Source organism: Miniopterus natalensis, chromosome 12, assembly GCF_054644295.1.
Source record: "Miniopterus natalensis isolate mMinNat1 chromosome 12, mMinNat1.hap1, whole genome shotgun sequence".
Lineage (NCBI taxonomy): Eukaryota > Metazoa > Chordata > Mammalia > Chiroptera > Miniopteridae > Miniopterus > Miniopterus natalensis.
In genome coordinates this window covers 53,629,201-53,643,974 of record NC_142092.1, presented here as the reverse complement: position 1 = coordinate 53,643,974, position 14,774 = coordinate 53,629,201, and the positions used below count along the sequence as shown (strand labels likewise).

The window sequence follows — 14,774 nt, the reverse complement described above, 5'->3', positions numbered from 1 at the left end:
ATATAGCAAGGTAACAGGAGATATTTTTAGTTCACTAAAAGGTCACCTAATAGACTTCTGGGTAAGATGGCAATGTAATTATGGGCAGATGGTCACTTGACCCTCTATATACTATATCCCCATTAAAATGACTAGTGAATTTTATACCTAGGAAAAAACTGCGGATTTCCACTAGGGAAAAAAAAGGATGGGATGCAGTGATCATGATGGAGGCCACAAACTTTTTGCAGATTAATTGGGGGCAGGAGAGACTACTGGAATCTGACATGTGAGGTCTCTCAAAAAAGTGACATTTCTAGGGTAGTTAATAAGATAATCTGATAAAATCCCAAATGACTCTTATCCAGAGGGGCAAAGAATAAGGATAGAAGTAAGGCGGGCTGGGATCTGTTCCTCTTCCTTTCTGTGGACATAAACCATATTAACTGTACCAGTGGCAATGGAAGATCAGTGTTTGGCTCTAGCACAAGGATCAAAACACAGAAATGGAAGAGAAGCTTTTTTGAAGAAAAGATCCGTGGCACAAAGAAAACCTTCCTGATCTGATTTTTATCCCTCTACCTCCCGAAGTTGAAGCTACTCAACCTCCAAAGTGGTAATAACAATTGGAATTTAGTTTAATACCAATTCTCCTCCCAACCTCCCCCAAACCCCCAATGCTTTACCCTAGATCCTAAAAGAACTCACACAAATGCCTACAAACAAAAAAACTTAGGTCAACTTGTATTTAAGTGATGAAAAGCAAAGAAGTAGGACAACCTGCTCCCTAAAAGACTCTGAGAACAATCTCTGTAAGTGATTTAAAGCACTAATGAAAATTTTAATTATTTTTAAGGCATGCTCATTAGGAAGTAAGATAATTTTGAGCTATAAAGAATACTTGACATTATGATTAGGTTATTGATTGTGCCCAAAGTGCTTTAATTTCCTTATACTGTTTAATTTGTGTCATTAGAGGGCTTTTGCAGAAGGAACATAAATCTTGGCATTCATCTAGAACAGCAATTTTCAATTGGAGAATCAAAAAAATTTTAAAACAAGCAATACCTACTTAGGGGCACTGACCTCTTTTCCCTTAGATTGTCAAATAAAAAAATGACAACAGCCAACACAACAATAGCCGTCTGGCATGAATTAATCAAAATTTTAGCCATTTTTTGGTAAGATTTGCAAAAAAATTATATTTTGGTGTGCTGCAGAACTTTAGTAATTAGTTTATGAAAAAGGTTGAAAATCGCTGATCTAAAAAACCCAAAGGTATTTTAGCTTTTTAAAAGGTTTAAAAATAGGAAAGTAAAAAACACTCTGGTGACATTATCCAAAGGAAAACAGAGGGTTATTAACTGATGCTGTACCTGACAAAAACGTGTTTATGAAGAAGATTCTCTCATGCCTACATGTTAAAGGTTGCACTGCTAGTGAGACTGTTTTAACCTTTAAAAAAAAAAATCTTTATAATGGAGGGAAAAAACAGGAAATCGGTTACTTAAGGTTGGGCAGAAACAATTTTAGCATTGTTTGCAGCTTATTAGTTTTAGGCAGTTTCTTTTCTTAGCTTCCTAGGAATGTCCTTAACAACTCTCACCAGCAAAGGGAAACAATTCAGAATGCAGAGTCTGAAAGAACCACCTTTAAAAACTAAGCAACCCATTTCAGTTTTCCACAAAGCGAAATGGATATCCTCTTTATAGAAACAGGTACATGCCTTGATTTTATCTTTATTTAGATGAAGGAAGGAGTGGCTTATTTCACACTTCTCTTTGGAAACACAGTATCTAATTTTTAAAAAAGGAATTGAAATAACATAAAAACAAAATTAAAGGTCAAAATCACAAAAAGGGACATGAGGGTATCCAATATTAATGAGGGACAATCTCTCACAAAGACATACCTTAACATTACTTTGCAGGTTAACAATGTCTTCATAATATTTGAAACCCCTCTGACTTCAAATCCACACTCCACTGCCTGCTCCTCTATCACAAGTCTCCCTCACCAGCTATAATATTAAGCCTCATCAGTAAAGGATGCTGTGGGGACTCTGGAGAAGGAAGAGGCTTTACTTTCTGGTTCTGCTGTGCTTTTCTCATGGACAAGCCTGCCATGGACAAAGGCTAGCAGCTTGCATGGCTTCCCCTGACGTCCCCAGCAAGTGGGCTTCTCAGCATGCTCACAGGCTGGGCACCTCTCCATGGCCAGTCTCCCCTGGCATCCCAGAGAGCTATTTCCCAGCAAATGCTGCCCACTCAGCATTTCCCTATAGACGGCCTCCCCTGACACTCCAAACCTCACTACCAGTGGCCACAGTTATGTCTTCTCCAACTAGACCTGGTTCTCAGCCCTGCAGGTAGGATGGGGCTCTTTTCCAGATTTGTTTCTTCCAGGAGTGCAATGCCTCAGCCCCACAGGTAATAGCTATTCCTTTATTTGCTGTTCCTAATTTCAGAGTTCTCTTTACTCCTTAGTGATCCCCAATCATTCTAAATTCCTAGTACTGTATAGTTAATAATTTTTTTAAAATTTATTTTATGTATTTATTTATTTGTTTTTAATATATATCTTTATTGATTTCAGAGAGAGGAAGGGATAGGAAGAGAGAGATAGAAACATCAATGATGAGAGAGTCATTGATCGGCTGCCTCCTGCACGCCCCCAACTGGGGATCGAGCCCTCAACCCGGACATGTGCCCTGACTGGGAATCGAACCCCGATCACCTGGATCCTAGGTCAACACTCAACCGATGAGCCACGCCCGGCCGGGCAATAATTTTTTTTAATTTAAAATTTGCCCATTTAAATTACTGTGTGATTTTTGTCATATGAATAGACCTGGACTAAAATAGTATTATTTTAGGACTCTTTCTGCATCAGTAGTTACTATTTTTGCCTCTCATCACAAAAAGAGTGAAGAGATTGAGACCTCTAAAGTCAAAAATCTTCAAGTCAATGTTCCATAAGTAGATAACATTTGCAATCTCTTCAATATGGTAAGTGCATCTTACCTTACTCTTAGCCACCTCAGCTGCCATTACTTCAATCTGACCTTCGTAGGACTTGATCGCTTCATTTACAGCCTCAAGCTGTTGTTCACAGGATGCATGCTCTCTCTTCAGCTCTTCCAGCTCCAGAGTGATAGCTTCAACTTCCTGTAAGAAACATGGTATCTGAGCAGTCAACAGGTTCTTAACTATTGAAAAATAAATACTACGTTTGTCAATGAAATTAGTAAGAATCTCATGCAAATAAGACCCATAGCATAGTTGCTCAACTACCTAAAACAAATATAAGCTGCTTGCCCAGAGGGAGGGAAAATAAAATTATTTACCCCTATTCTTAAAAAAAAAAAAAAAAATGACAAAGTACAATATTTATCAGTTAAAACACTTTGCGTAACTATTCCCTTTATCCTTCTGTCCCTGTGCGGGAAAACAAGAGAGTTCCACATGCCATATAGCACGTACAGGCGAACAATTAGTCTCTCAACTTTCTTCTTTCTACTGTAACCTTTAGTTTGTTAGAAAATAATCTGTGTAGCTATATAATTAAAAAACCCTAAGATGGGTTAAAAAACGAACTATGAAGAAAAACTGTATGGGACAGTGATTCAGAACACAGCCACTGGAGACAGAAAAACCTAGGTTTCATTTCAGCTTCGGTACTATCCGAAAGATAAGCAAGTATCACCAGTCTACAACCAAACGGCATTTCGTAACTATAAGGTGCTTTGTCCTACATCATTCTTTCACAGTATACTTCCACATAAATGACCTCCAAAAGAAGCATCAACACAGTCTCTGATACGACACAGCTCCACCACATAATATGTTTTGGTCCATTCTAGAACGAAGCATTTGCCAAAAGGCAACTCTGCTCTTTCTCTAAAATTAGCAAGCCAATGCAACTCACACAGTTATATGGCTCTCAATTACAAGGTTTGCAGAGAAAACTATAATTTGACTTATAAGATGCATAATTTATTTCCTAAAAAAGCACACCTTGCTTTTAGACTCTGTGATGAATACTAATAAATAAAGCCAACCAATGGTGCTCTACTACCTTCAGCTCTATGCTGATTTTTAAAAGATTGGTTCTATTTCAAGAAAGATTACCTGTTGTTTTTCTTTCATTTTCTTGTTGGAAGCATCTGCTTTTGTTTTGGCACAATCAAGTTTTTTCTGAGCATCCTTCAGTTCTTTCTCTCTTTCAACTTCTGCATTTTTCATTTTATTCTCCAATACTTCATATTTTTCTTCTGCTTTTTTTTGAATTTCTTTGGTGTTTTTTAAGGTCTCCTCACTTTCCTCTGTTTAATAAAATAGGCAAATGTGGCTAAATGAGGTGCTCCAATTATTAACAGTAATAGATAATGGCTTAAAATTCAACTTTTAATAGAGGAAATGGTCTGAAAAGTTAGAGCCTAGAGTTTAAAAAAAATTGTTCCAGCCTTGTTCTAGAAATGGTATGTTGAAACACAGATCCTACATAAGAGCCATACTTGAATTATCAGAAGATCTGTGATGAAATTATTTCCAATCATAAAACTGAATAATATAAATTTTACCTATAACTTATCTAACTTCAACAAGGTTTTGAAACAACTTATTTAAAAAGGATCATGGGCCATCTTTTTAATACACCTGTATGCTTCCTAAAACCAGAACTGAGAAAATAACTATGATATTATTCTTTTATTTAAACTGCCAGAGAGCTTATAATTAATTTCATATACAAGCAACTTTGTGATCTTCGCTCATTTATTTTGATTTAAGGACCCTCTAATTAAAGAGAAATATTGTGAAACATGTCTAGGATGAAGCATAGTACAAATATTGTCTCTAAGATTATGAAGAAAAAGAAGTATGATAGAATGAGTATGTTATTGTCACAAATGACACACTGATCGAACTTGGAGGTTTTTAAAAGTCTGAACAGGAATGGACTTGGAGCAATGAGAACTTCCATATGCCACTGGTGCAGATGTGTGCTGCTACAAGTGGGCTGAATTTGGCAATATAATAACCATAATATGTTATAACTAAAATAAGTTTTAAAGATAATTCAAATAAATATATAAAGATATGATCTAAGTACCTAATGTAAGGTTACCAGAAACAGATTAAGCACTGTTCTTCATCTTACCAATGGTTTTTTTAAGAGCATCTAATTCCTCTTGCTGCTTGTGATAGGAGCTTTGCTGGAGCTTGGTTTGTAATAAATCTGCCTCCTCAGTTTTCATCTCCCACTGCTGTTTTAGTTGGCGATACCTTAGAAAAAGAGAAGTTTGTAACAAATGAACATAATTTTTTTCATGTTTGAGACATGCATTCAAACTACAGGCTTTTACCTAAAATAAACTCACATACTAAATATAAACAATATAAGATGCCACTGGTTACAAGAATAGTTTTGTGGCATCGATTAAATTCAAGTCTGATTTGGTCACTGAAGGTTAACAACTCTAAATTACCAGGAGTGATTATAACTATTTATAGAAATACTCTTAATTTTAGAAAACACTAAAAGTCATCTTTGAACAAAATAGGCTTACTTAAAAATAATCCTTTATACGAATCCTTACCAAAAGAAAAAACTCCACAACAGCTCCCCAGCGAAAAAACAGATTAATACTATATTAACAATTACACAGAACTTCAAAAATTTGGTTATCTAGTAATCTCCATTTTCAAATGTTAAAAAATTGATGTTCCCTGCATATTCTAATGAGACTGATGGTTTAAAAGTGTACAGGACTGAGCAAACATTTGCAATGCACTTCTCTCACAAACCCTGTAATTCTACCCCGGTTCTGGTTGCTTAATTATTTCTTTAGAAAGTATTTAGCTAATTCAGCTACAGTTAAATTTCAAGTAATAATCAATTCACAAAGTAGCTTGTCACTAGAAATTTGTGAGGTTGAGGAAAAAGTATAAAACAAATACTCCCTTGAGTATCCTGCCTCAGACTACTTGACATCAATTAAAACCATAATTTTAATTTCAATTCATAAAAAAAGCTATGTTCCTGATATGGCCTATGAAAGAATAGCTTTAATTGACCCTTCCACTCCCATATTTTTTCAAAATCCACTTACTTTCCTTGACCTCAGTGTCACAATTAGTCTACAAGCCAATTCTGCAAAATAAATGATCCAAAACTGCTGAACAAAGTTAACAGTTCTAAGCAAAATATGACCACAAGCTCACTGCCTTGCCAGAGCTTCCACGTATCTCAGAGGATTTTTTCCCACTGATTTTCAGGGAGAGTGGAAGAGAGGGAGGGGAAGAGAGAGAAACATCAGTGTGTGAGAGAGACATCGACTGGATGCCTACCAGGGCTGGGGCTTGAACCTGCAACCCAGACACCCGCCCTCACCTGCAATTAAACCCACCACCCCTTAGGTGCGTGGGCAGACACTTCTGTTGCATTTTTCTCACATTACTGAAGGAAAATGCAGGCTAAATGCAGGATTTACTGTATCTTGGAATGACCAGGTTGACTGATTATGGTAATTTCTTCAATATACAGTATCCTAAAAGTCTTGTTACCATTCTAAGCTTTGATAATTTTAGAAGATGAATGCTAAAAATTTACCAAAAAATTTCATTTCTAAGTTTATTTAGATTTTTTTTAAAAAAAACTTTATATTCAGTACTGTGAAATCTGAATAAAATGTTTGATTTTAATTTTATCTGAGTTGCCAACTGCCAGCTTCAGAGGGACTGGAAAAAATTTCAATTACACTTTCAAATAATGTACTTTGTAAGTTTGTGGTGTTTATACTTCTGACGTTTTTAAAGCCAGGAGGGACTCTTCTCCAGGATAAACCACATGTGGATTTTACTCACATCATTCAGGTATTTATTTAACAGCCTTCTCAGTGAGGCTTTCCCTGGACACCCAATCTGAAATTTCAGCACCTGTTGCCCTGGACAGATCAAATCTCCTTTCCTGTTTTACTTTTTTCTCCTTAGAACTTCGCATTACTGACCATGTGTTTTACAAATTTAACTTTCTTTATTGTTTATTTCCCTAACTATATATATAAAAACAAGACGAAGGAACAGGTTTATCTGTTTGATTCATCACTATACTCCAGTTCCTATAAGGATATTTGGTGGATAGGAGGCACTCCACAGTAAATAATGTTAAGTGATGAAAAGAGGTTACATTAAATAGCACGATCTCAATTTAGAAAATATAGTAACATGCATATACCTTGTACCACACACAAATAGAAGTAATATTGAAAGGTATACATACATACCTAAATCTATATCCACAGAAGAAACAAGACATTTCACACTTTAATTTTAGCAGTGACTTTCTGACATGCACTTGTTTACCTCCTCCAAAGGAAAGCTAGCGATCTTCAATAGCTATAGGAGAGCCATAATGCTGCTAAAGTCAGTGCAAACACCTGATCAGTGCTATACTGTATCATATCATTCAAATCAAGGATGCAAGTATCTGCCATCAACCTCCAGAGCACTTACGGATTTCCCCACCAATCCCAGCAGAGTACATCTCAAAAGGAAAGGGGAATACCTGGCTAATTTTCCCTTCCTTTCGTTTAATTAGCTTTCTCTAATTTCTTATAACAATGACATCATTTTTATTAGAAAAAAATGAATCACTAGTAATGAAGTTACCAACTCACTATTTATTGAACTAAAACCAAGGCTAGTATGAAAAAAGCTAGAAGTTGTATTTCTTTAAAAGTAAATTCTTTCCTTTTCTACCATTCAAATCTTTGACAAATATGTAACATATACACAAATATAATAGCTTAATTCAACAGAAGTCTTACTTTTCAGCAGTGTTTTTAAGACCTGCTAATTCCTCTTCTAGAGCCCGTAGCTCATTCTCCTTGATTCTCAGCTTATCTTGAACATCTTTGAGCTCTTGAAACTTGGTTAAAATAGAAGCTGCCTGGGATCGAGCACCTGACAGAAGCAAATTGAAAGAGGCCTCGTATAGTAAGCTATCACGTATTTAGTAAACAATAAAAAGTTTTCTAAGAAAACTACTTGAAATGATTCCATAACCAATCTTTTACAGTGAGCTTATGAAGTTATAGAATTCACTTCATCATTTAAATCTGAGAACATACATACTTGGTAAATACTTCTAGGTAATATGTGGTAGATTATTTACTCAAAATAATCATTGCCCCTGCCTACTGGGCCCACCCCTCCCAGGCCCATTTTCCTCTCCACTAAAATCAGGTTTAGCTATGTAATTTGCTCTTGACAACAAAATGGGAAATGTACTTCTGAAAGTAAGCCTTAAAGAGACAGCACCTAATTCACCATATTTCCCCCTTGCCCATTTTTCCTTCAGCCTGGGACCCAGAATGAGATTAGCATGGAGAAGAGAAAACTGACCTACAGTTAATGGAGAAGAGAAAACTGACCTACAGTTAATGTAGCATAATTATGAAAAAAACTTATAAGCCACTGAGATTTGGGGGCCATTTGTTACCACATCATAACCTTGTCCGAGCTCTGATATAGCAGAGAAAATTTGTTTCACTCTATAAGCAACTGTATTTGCCTGGCAGTAACAGGCTGGGGTGTTATATTGGCAAGAAAACTGCAGGTTTGATAGGAGAACACAAAGGTCAATTAGTGATGCTATTATGAGCACTTTATTAATACGATGGGGGTTGCCTATTTGCCAATCCTTAAGTAGGAACTTTGAGAACATGCAAATCAATGAAATTTAGTCTCTTGTTTTAAATATCTGAAAATATTGGGTCTGTCTTCCAATTGTAATTACTAGTCATCTTATTCTGTACAGGGGAACTTAATACTTGGTCATGGGATTCATTTTGTTGACTATTGTTTTCTTAGCCTAGAAAGAAATTAAGTCACTTGATATTGTTAAGAGATGTTAAACCACCTCTTGGTTTGGTTAAAAGTACAAACTGTAATTAGACTACTTCAACTGTACACTGGAGCTGATAGTAATATGCTTACCTCACAGTGCTATAAGGATTAAATGGTTAATTATTTAAAACCCTTAGAATAGGGTTTTACAGAGTGATATATCTGCATTTTCCAGTTACCCATTAATTAACCATTTATGGTTACTGAGTCCTTCAAATGTGACTTGTGCAATTGAGGAAATTTTTTTGATTCATTTTGATTATTTAAATGTAAAGAGCTACATGTGGCTAACAGTTACTGTTTTGGACAGCACAGTCTTACAACATGGCCTGGTACACAGTAAGTATTATTCAGTGTTTGTTATTATATGATCACTTGACACAGATCTGAAAACTCAATGTGGCAAACATTAGAACAAGAATATGATCATCATCTTAGAATTCCTTTCTTAAAGCATTAAAAAAGTACCATCTCAAGGGAAGATTTAATTTTGTTTTACTTTTGACAGGAGCAATGGCATATACACAAATTAGAAGTTAACGTGTTTCCTGAAGGAAACAGCAATAGACTTACTAGACATGAGTTAAAAAAACTACAGGACTATGACTTCATATAATCTCCCAATATTATTAAATACCTGTTACATGGCAGGTATTCAAAAGAAAACCCAACCCCTAGATTAGGAATAAAACTGTGGATTAAGTCATTCCAACCCCACTACTTCCTGTTAAAGGCAGTAAAAGCCCCCATCCTACTGACTACACAGGATTATGAAGATAAAATGATACAACACCTACCTCCACTCAGTGTCCCATGGGGATCAAACACCTCACCTCCTCGGGTTACAGTTCTAGTCATTATCCTCTTATCAAAGGCTACCTTTTTTGCATTATCCATATTGTCACAAACAAATGTTGTTCCAAACACAAATTCCATTGCTTTCTGAAGTTCTGGTTTGTATTCAACCAGGGAAAGAGCCACATGGACATTGTTAGGGCCAACCTGTGGGAGAAGGAATGTATCATAGTACATACTCCTTTCCTTTCAAAAATATTTTATAAAATAATAAGAACTGCTACAACAGAAACTTAGGTAATGCTTACCTAGCATTACAATTCCTTTTGAACTTTCTAAAATGCTATGGAAACCTAAAGAGTTTTAGAAAAAAAAAATTTCAAATTTAAACACTGAAAGACCAATTGAGAGTTTCTATCAAGCAGGAGCCACTACCAAGTTTCTAAATCCAAAATGAACTGTTTGGACAGACTTTCTTAATTAAAATACAGCAATTGCTGGATCAACTATGACATAAAATGCTTCGTTTCAATGATCAGTAATATGGCTGATACACAGTGAATACTTTTTCATTCAAATTAAACATGCTAGGGCAGCCACCTGCCAGTTACAAAAATAAAAGTAAAACTTATAATTGAGAGTAAAAAAAATTTTTTTAATCCCTCAGTCCTTTATTTTGATCCAACTGTCTCTTGTCAACATTTATTTATAGTGTCTACCTCTGCCCATCTTTTAGAACTAAGCATTCTTTGTGAAGCTTAGCAGCAGCAGAAGTAAAAATAAAGGCAGCTCTATGTAACACATATTTGGCATTGTACCCTCACAAAGCAGCTACCATTAAACACATCTGGCTAAAGGATCTAGCTGAAAGTATTGTTACTGTTACTTGAAATCCCAATTTACTTCTAACACTGGGACTGGGCCGCAGGCTGAAATAACTTCCGAAGTCTTCAAAGTAAAGAAAGTACTAACCAAAAATACCACCTTTCAATTACTGTGCACTCATCTTCCTTCTCCTGACATTGTATATAGATCAATACAACTGTACTTTTAAATAATTGTTATTGAAGGCTTCTCAATTTTAGAAAATATACTGAAGATCCATTTAGTATCATGTACAAATGCACTGCTGGGTTTCACAGAACTGTCACTTCAACTCAAGCACTTGAAATGACTACTAAATAATAAACCGCTACTGCTACTGAATGTTATGTTTGAATTCATGTTTTTACTCAATATTATACAACCATAATAGCTTTTTAAAGGAATTATACTCATCTGTTTTTTTACTAGTAGCCATACCACTCTACACCTCAGCAGCTGACTGGTTATCTCAGTCACGTGTTTTGTACGTTTTGAAAGGCAATCTAGAACTCTAACAGAGAAGCATCTCTGTAAGACTAACCGACACCTTCCATTATGGTTCTTGCTGTGGACAGTTTACGTGTGCCTGGCATGAAAAAAAAACTGAAGAATTCCGGTATTTATAAACTCTGTAATTCTAACTATTCAGAAAATTGAAATTTAATACAATCAGGTGCCCCTTAATGACAGGAATATGTTTTAAGAAATGTATTGTTAGGTGATTTCATCTTTGTGCAAACATCATAGAGCGTACTTACACAAACCTAGGTGGTACAGCCTACTACACAACTAGCCTATTGATCTGTAGGGGAGGAAAAATAATTTTCCCTTTACCCTTCTGTGTTCTTGGCTGAGACACTGCTATGAAAAACATTAAAAGGAGAAAAACGAAAGTGTAATAACATATATACTTCCATATACATGGGTGAGACCCAGGAAAACTGATTCATCAAAATAGCTAAAGCCAGCACCTTAAATACCATCTTCAGTGCAAGACAGAAGATTATGTTTGGGTGGGGAGGAGAGTCAGTTATGGGAGGTTGTTAGAAAAAGCACAGTAAACAAAGCAAAGGTTGCTAGGCAGATTCTGCACTGATAAGTTTCTAGAGATAAGCTCACCCCTCCTTCCAGATGAAAAGGAAGACACCCTTAGAAATGGAGATTTCCCTTACAAATGTAAATATCTTTTACAAAGGGTAACTTATACCTCCTTTGTTTGCAGTATTTTAAAATAACAAGTCGAAAGTATTTTTTATGCCAAATAGACATATTTAGGGGTGACACATTGTTTCCTTATAGCTTCTAGGCTACAAACCTGTACAGCATGTTACAGGAATACTATAGGCAACTGTAACACAATGATAAGTATTTGTGTAATGTGTTGAGCTATGACATTACTAAGGCCAGGACTTCAATAAGTCTTAAGAATTTTCAGCTCCATTATAATCTTGTAGGACGAAGGCCTTAGGTAGGGTTCTTCGTTAATGGAAATGTTTTTATGTGGTGAGTGACTGTATTTACTATCACCTGATAGTCATGTAACCAGACTTAAGGGTTAAAGAGATTCTAATACTACAACTTCAAAGCATCAATGGGAGTTTGGTCTTAAAACATTTTTATTCTCTGTCCATCTAGTTTCACAAACACCCACTCTATTTTTTTTGTATCTTAATTTTTTAAAGCATGGGAGCGATAAAATTTTGTGGTTCTGCTTATGGTTAAGTCCCCCTAAATTAATGCCCTCTAATTTTAAAAAAAGATAGAGATAAAACATATAAATAAGACTTACAAGATTCTGAGCGATTCTCAGAGTTTCTGGAGCAATACATGTGGCTGAAATTTTATTCAGTGGAATTATAGTGTATCGGCGCCTCAACTCCCCCTTTTCTAGAAGCTTTTTTCCAGTTACCTACAACATTGTGCATGTGAAATAAAAAATACATATATATTATTAATGACAGAAAACATTCAAATGGAAAGAGTGCGCATTTAGGAATCCATAATCAAATAAATGTTTAGTGCCCACTATCCTGAACAATTAAAAGTTTAAGATTGATAAAATACTTTCTGGATTCCTGAATGAGCATGAGACTTCCTCTGAAATACAGCAAATCAAACATAAGAACATCATAGTTTTACCCTATAAAGATAAGCAACCTTCAGAGAAGCTTAAAACATCATGAAAGTACCCAAATCTTCTAGCTGCACAAGATTTTCAAGCTGAACAGCAATTATAAATTTTCTTTATTAAAATCAATTTACCTCTGTGTCTACTACAACATTGTAGAGTCGTTCCCCAGCCACCAATTCTAAAGCTGTGGTGGCAGACGTATCTTTCACACTAATCAAAGAAGCTACAAGTCCTTTCACACAATTTCTATTCCAGTTCTTCTCTGGATCCCTAAAATGGAAAAGTTGACAAAAGTCAATCTTAGATAAGAAAATAGAAAAAGTTGTATATATATTAATACTCAAGAGCTATTTCTGACAACACATTAAATTGAAAGCAGAATCATACAGATTGTACAAAACAAAAATTTTAAATGTCTCAGATGACTACCCAGGTATTATTTTTAAATCAATCAAAAGCTCTTTTAGTATATATTGCTTCAATGTAACAAAAATAACTGTGACTTTCTAATCTTTGTAATACATACGTTACCATAGCACTCCGTGAAAAAATCCTATGTAGGAAATCAAACTGTAAAATGTTAATGTAGATATTTAACATTACTGATTGAAAAACTTCAAAGAAACTTTGGATTGAGATTAAATTCCCCTCATTTTGGCTTTATGATTGGTGGCATTAACAGCCATCAAATTTCACAAGAAAGAATTTCCCCTGCCCACATCTGAAACATTTCAATAAACATTTAAGGAAAAAATAGCAATTAAGGTATGGCAGTTTACAATAATTTCAAACAAAAATTTTAATGTCCATGAAATTTTCAGATTACCTTCCAGTCAAAATAAAAATATATCTTGGATATTACTATGTTAAAATTCAGGACTTAAATCTCTTACCTGTAGGCAAATTGAAGATTGGGAAATCTGGCCAAGAGAGCTTCATATGTTTCTTTCAATCTACTGATATCACGTGATAGCACCCTTCGCTTTTCTAGAAGGCTTTCCTCCTTGTTCTCTAAATAGTAAATCATAAGTAAATTAAAACCAAGTTTTAAAAATGGAAATATTCTACCGTTTTAAGGAAAATATTACTAACCTCTATTTCCAAAGCATTTCTAGAAGCAAAATACAAATTTCTGGTAAGTATTAAATAAAAAGCATGCTTAAGATTCAAATTTTCACCAAGTGTCAAGTAGACATCTCTGACAAACAGTACAATTTCCATTCCAAAAACAACACATGAATTGAATGCCTACTAACTTAGAAATATGTAAGTGGCACTTCAGAGTGATTGGAGCAGGAAATTCTGAGTAGTGAGTCTTCAAAAATTGAAAGCACTATTCTATAATTAGATACTAATACCTATTAATAGGATAAAAAAATTTTCTACTTGCTATTCTTGTATTTAAGTTGGCTTCTACCAACAATCAATGATCTAATAGCGTGTCTTTAAAGGCAAACCTTCATAGTTAAGTTTTTTCATTTCAGCTTCAAGTTTTTCTTTAAGCTTCTTCACAGCTTCTAAAGCTTCCTGATCCTTCCTGTAGCCACTATCCATCTTCTTAACTTCAGCTTGTTTAGCCTTTAATTCTTGTTGGGCATGTTTCAACTTCATCTGAGCCTGCAAAGAAAAATGTAACTGACCACCTGAACCAGACAGTGCTAGTGATTAAATGGTCACAGATTCAGATTGATTTAAGAGAATCAGCCTTGAAATTGCAACTATTTGGTCACTTATATCAATATCTCAACAGATCAATCATTTCCCAACATTTTCTCCTCAAAGAAGTACTCAGAGTAAAAACTAATATATGCTTAACATAAATCATTCAATAACTTGTAATTTAAGTCTCTATTTTTAATATTTATAAAATATTACATTAATGAGTTCAAAATTGTATCAAATAATACTTGTCATTAGCTGGTTAAATTAAAAACATAACAGAAAGCTAGAAATCTTAACTCTACTTCTCTTCCTTTCCACTTAGCTTGTACTTGTATTTGTAGTGTTGTCTATCAGAGGAGAAGCTGTATTGAGCAATGAGAAATAACATTACACAGGAAAAGGGAAGTTAAATGGACAGTAATTTAAATGCAAGG

General features: G+C 35.0%; 1 protein-coding gene across 1 annotated transcript in view; it reads right to left on the bottom strand.

Moving 5' to 3' along the window:
• Positions 1-14,774, bottom strand: part of SMC2 (structural maintenance of chromosomes 2) — a 39,520-nt gene that overhangs the window by 13,222 nt on the left and 11,524 nt on the right. The window contains exons 10-18 of the mRNA XM_016224995.2: positions 14,136-14,295; positions 13,572-13,689; positions 12,810-12,948; positions 12,337-12,456; positions 9,686-9,890; positions 7,808-7,943; positions 5,140-5,264; positions 4,110-4,303; positions 3,003-3,146 (exon numbers count right to left, since the gene is read on the bottom strand). Coding sequence (XP_016080481.1) covers positions 3,003-3,146; positions 4,110-4,303; positions 5,140-5,264; positions 7,808-7,943; positions 9,686-9,890; positions 12,337-12,456; positions 12,810-12,948; positions 13,572-13,689; positions 14,136-14,295 — 1,341 coding nt within the window. The remainder of the gene's footprint in view (positions 1-3,002; positions 3,147-4,109; positions 4,304-5,139; positions 5,265-7,807; positions 7,944-9,685; positions 9,891-12,336; positions 12,457-12,809; positions 12,949-13,571; positions 13,690-14,135; positions 14,296-14,774) is intronic.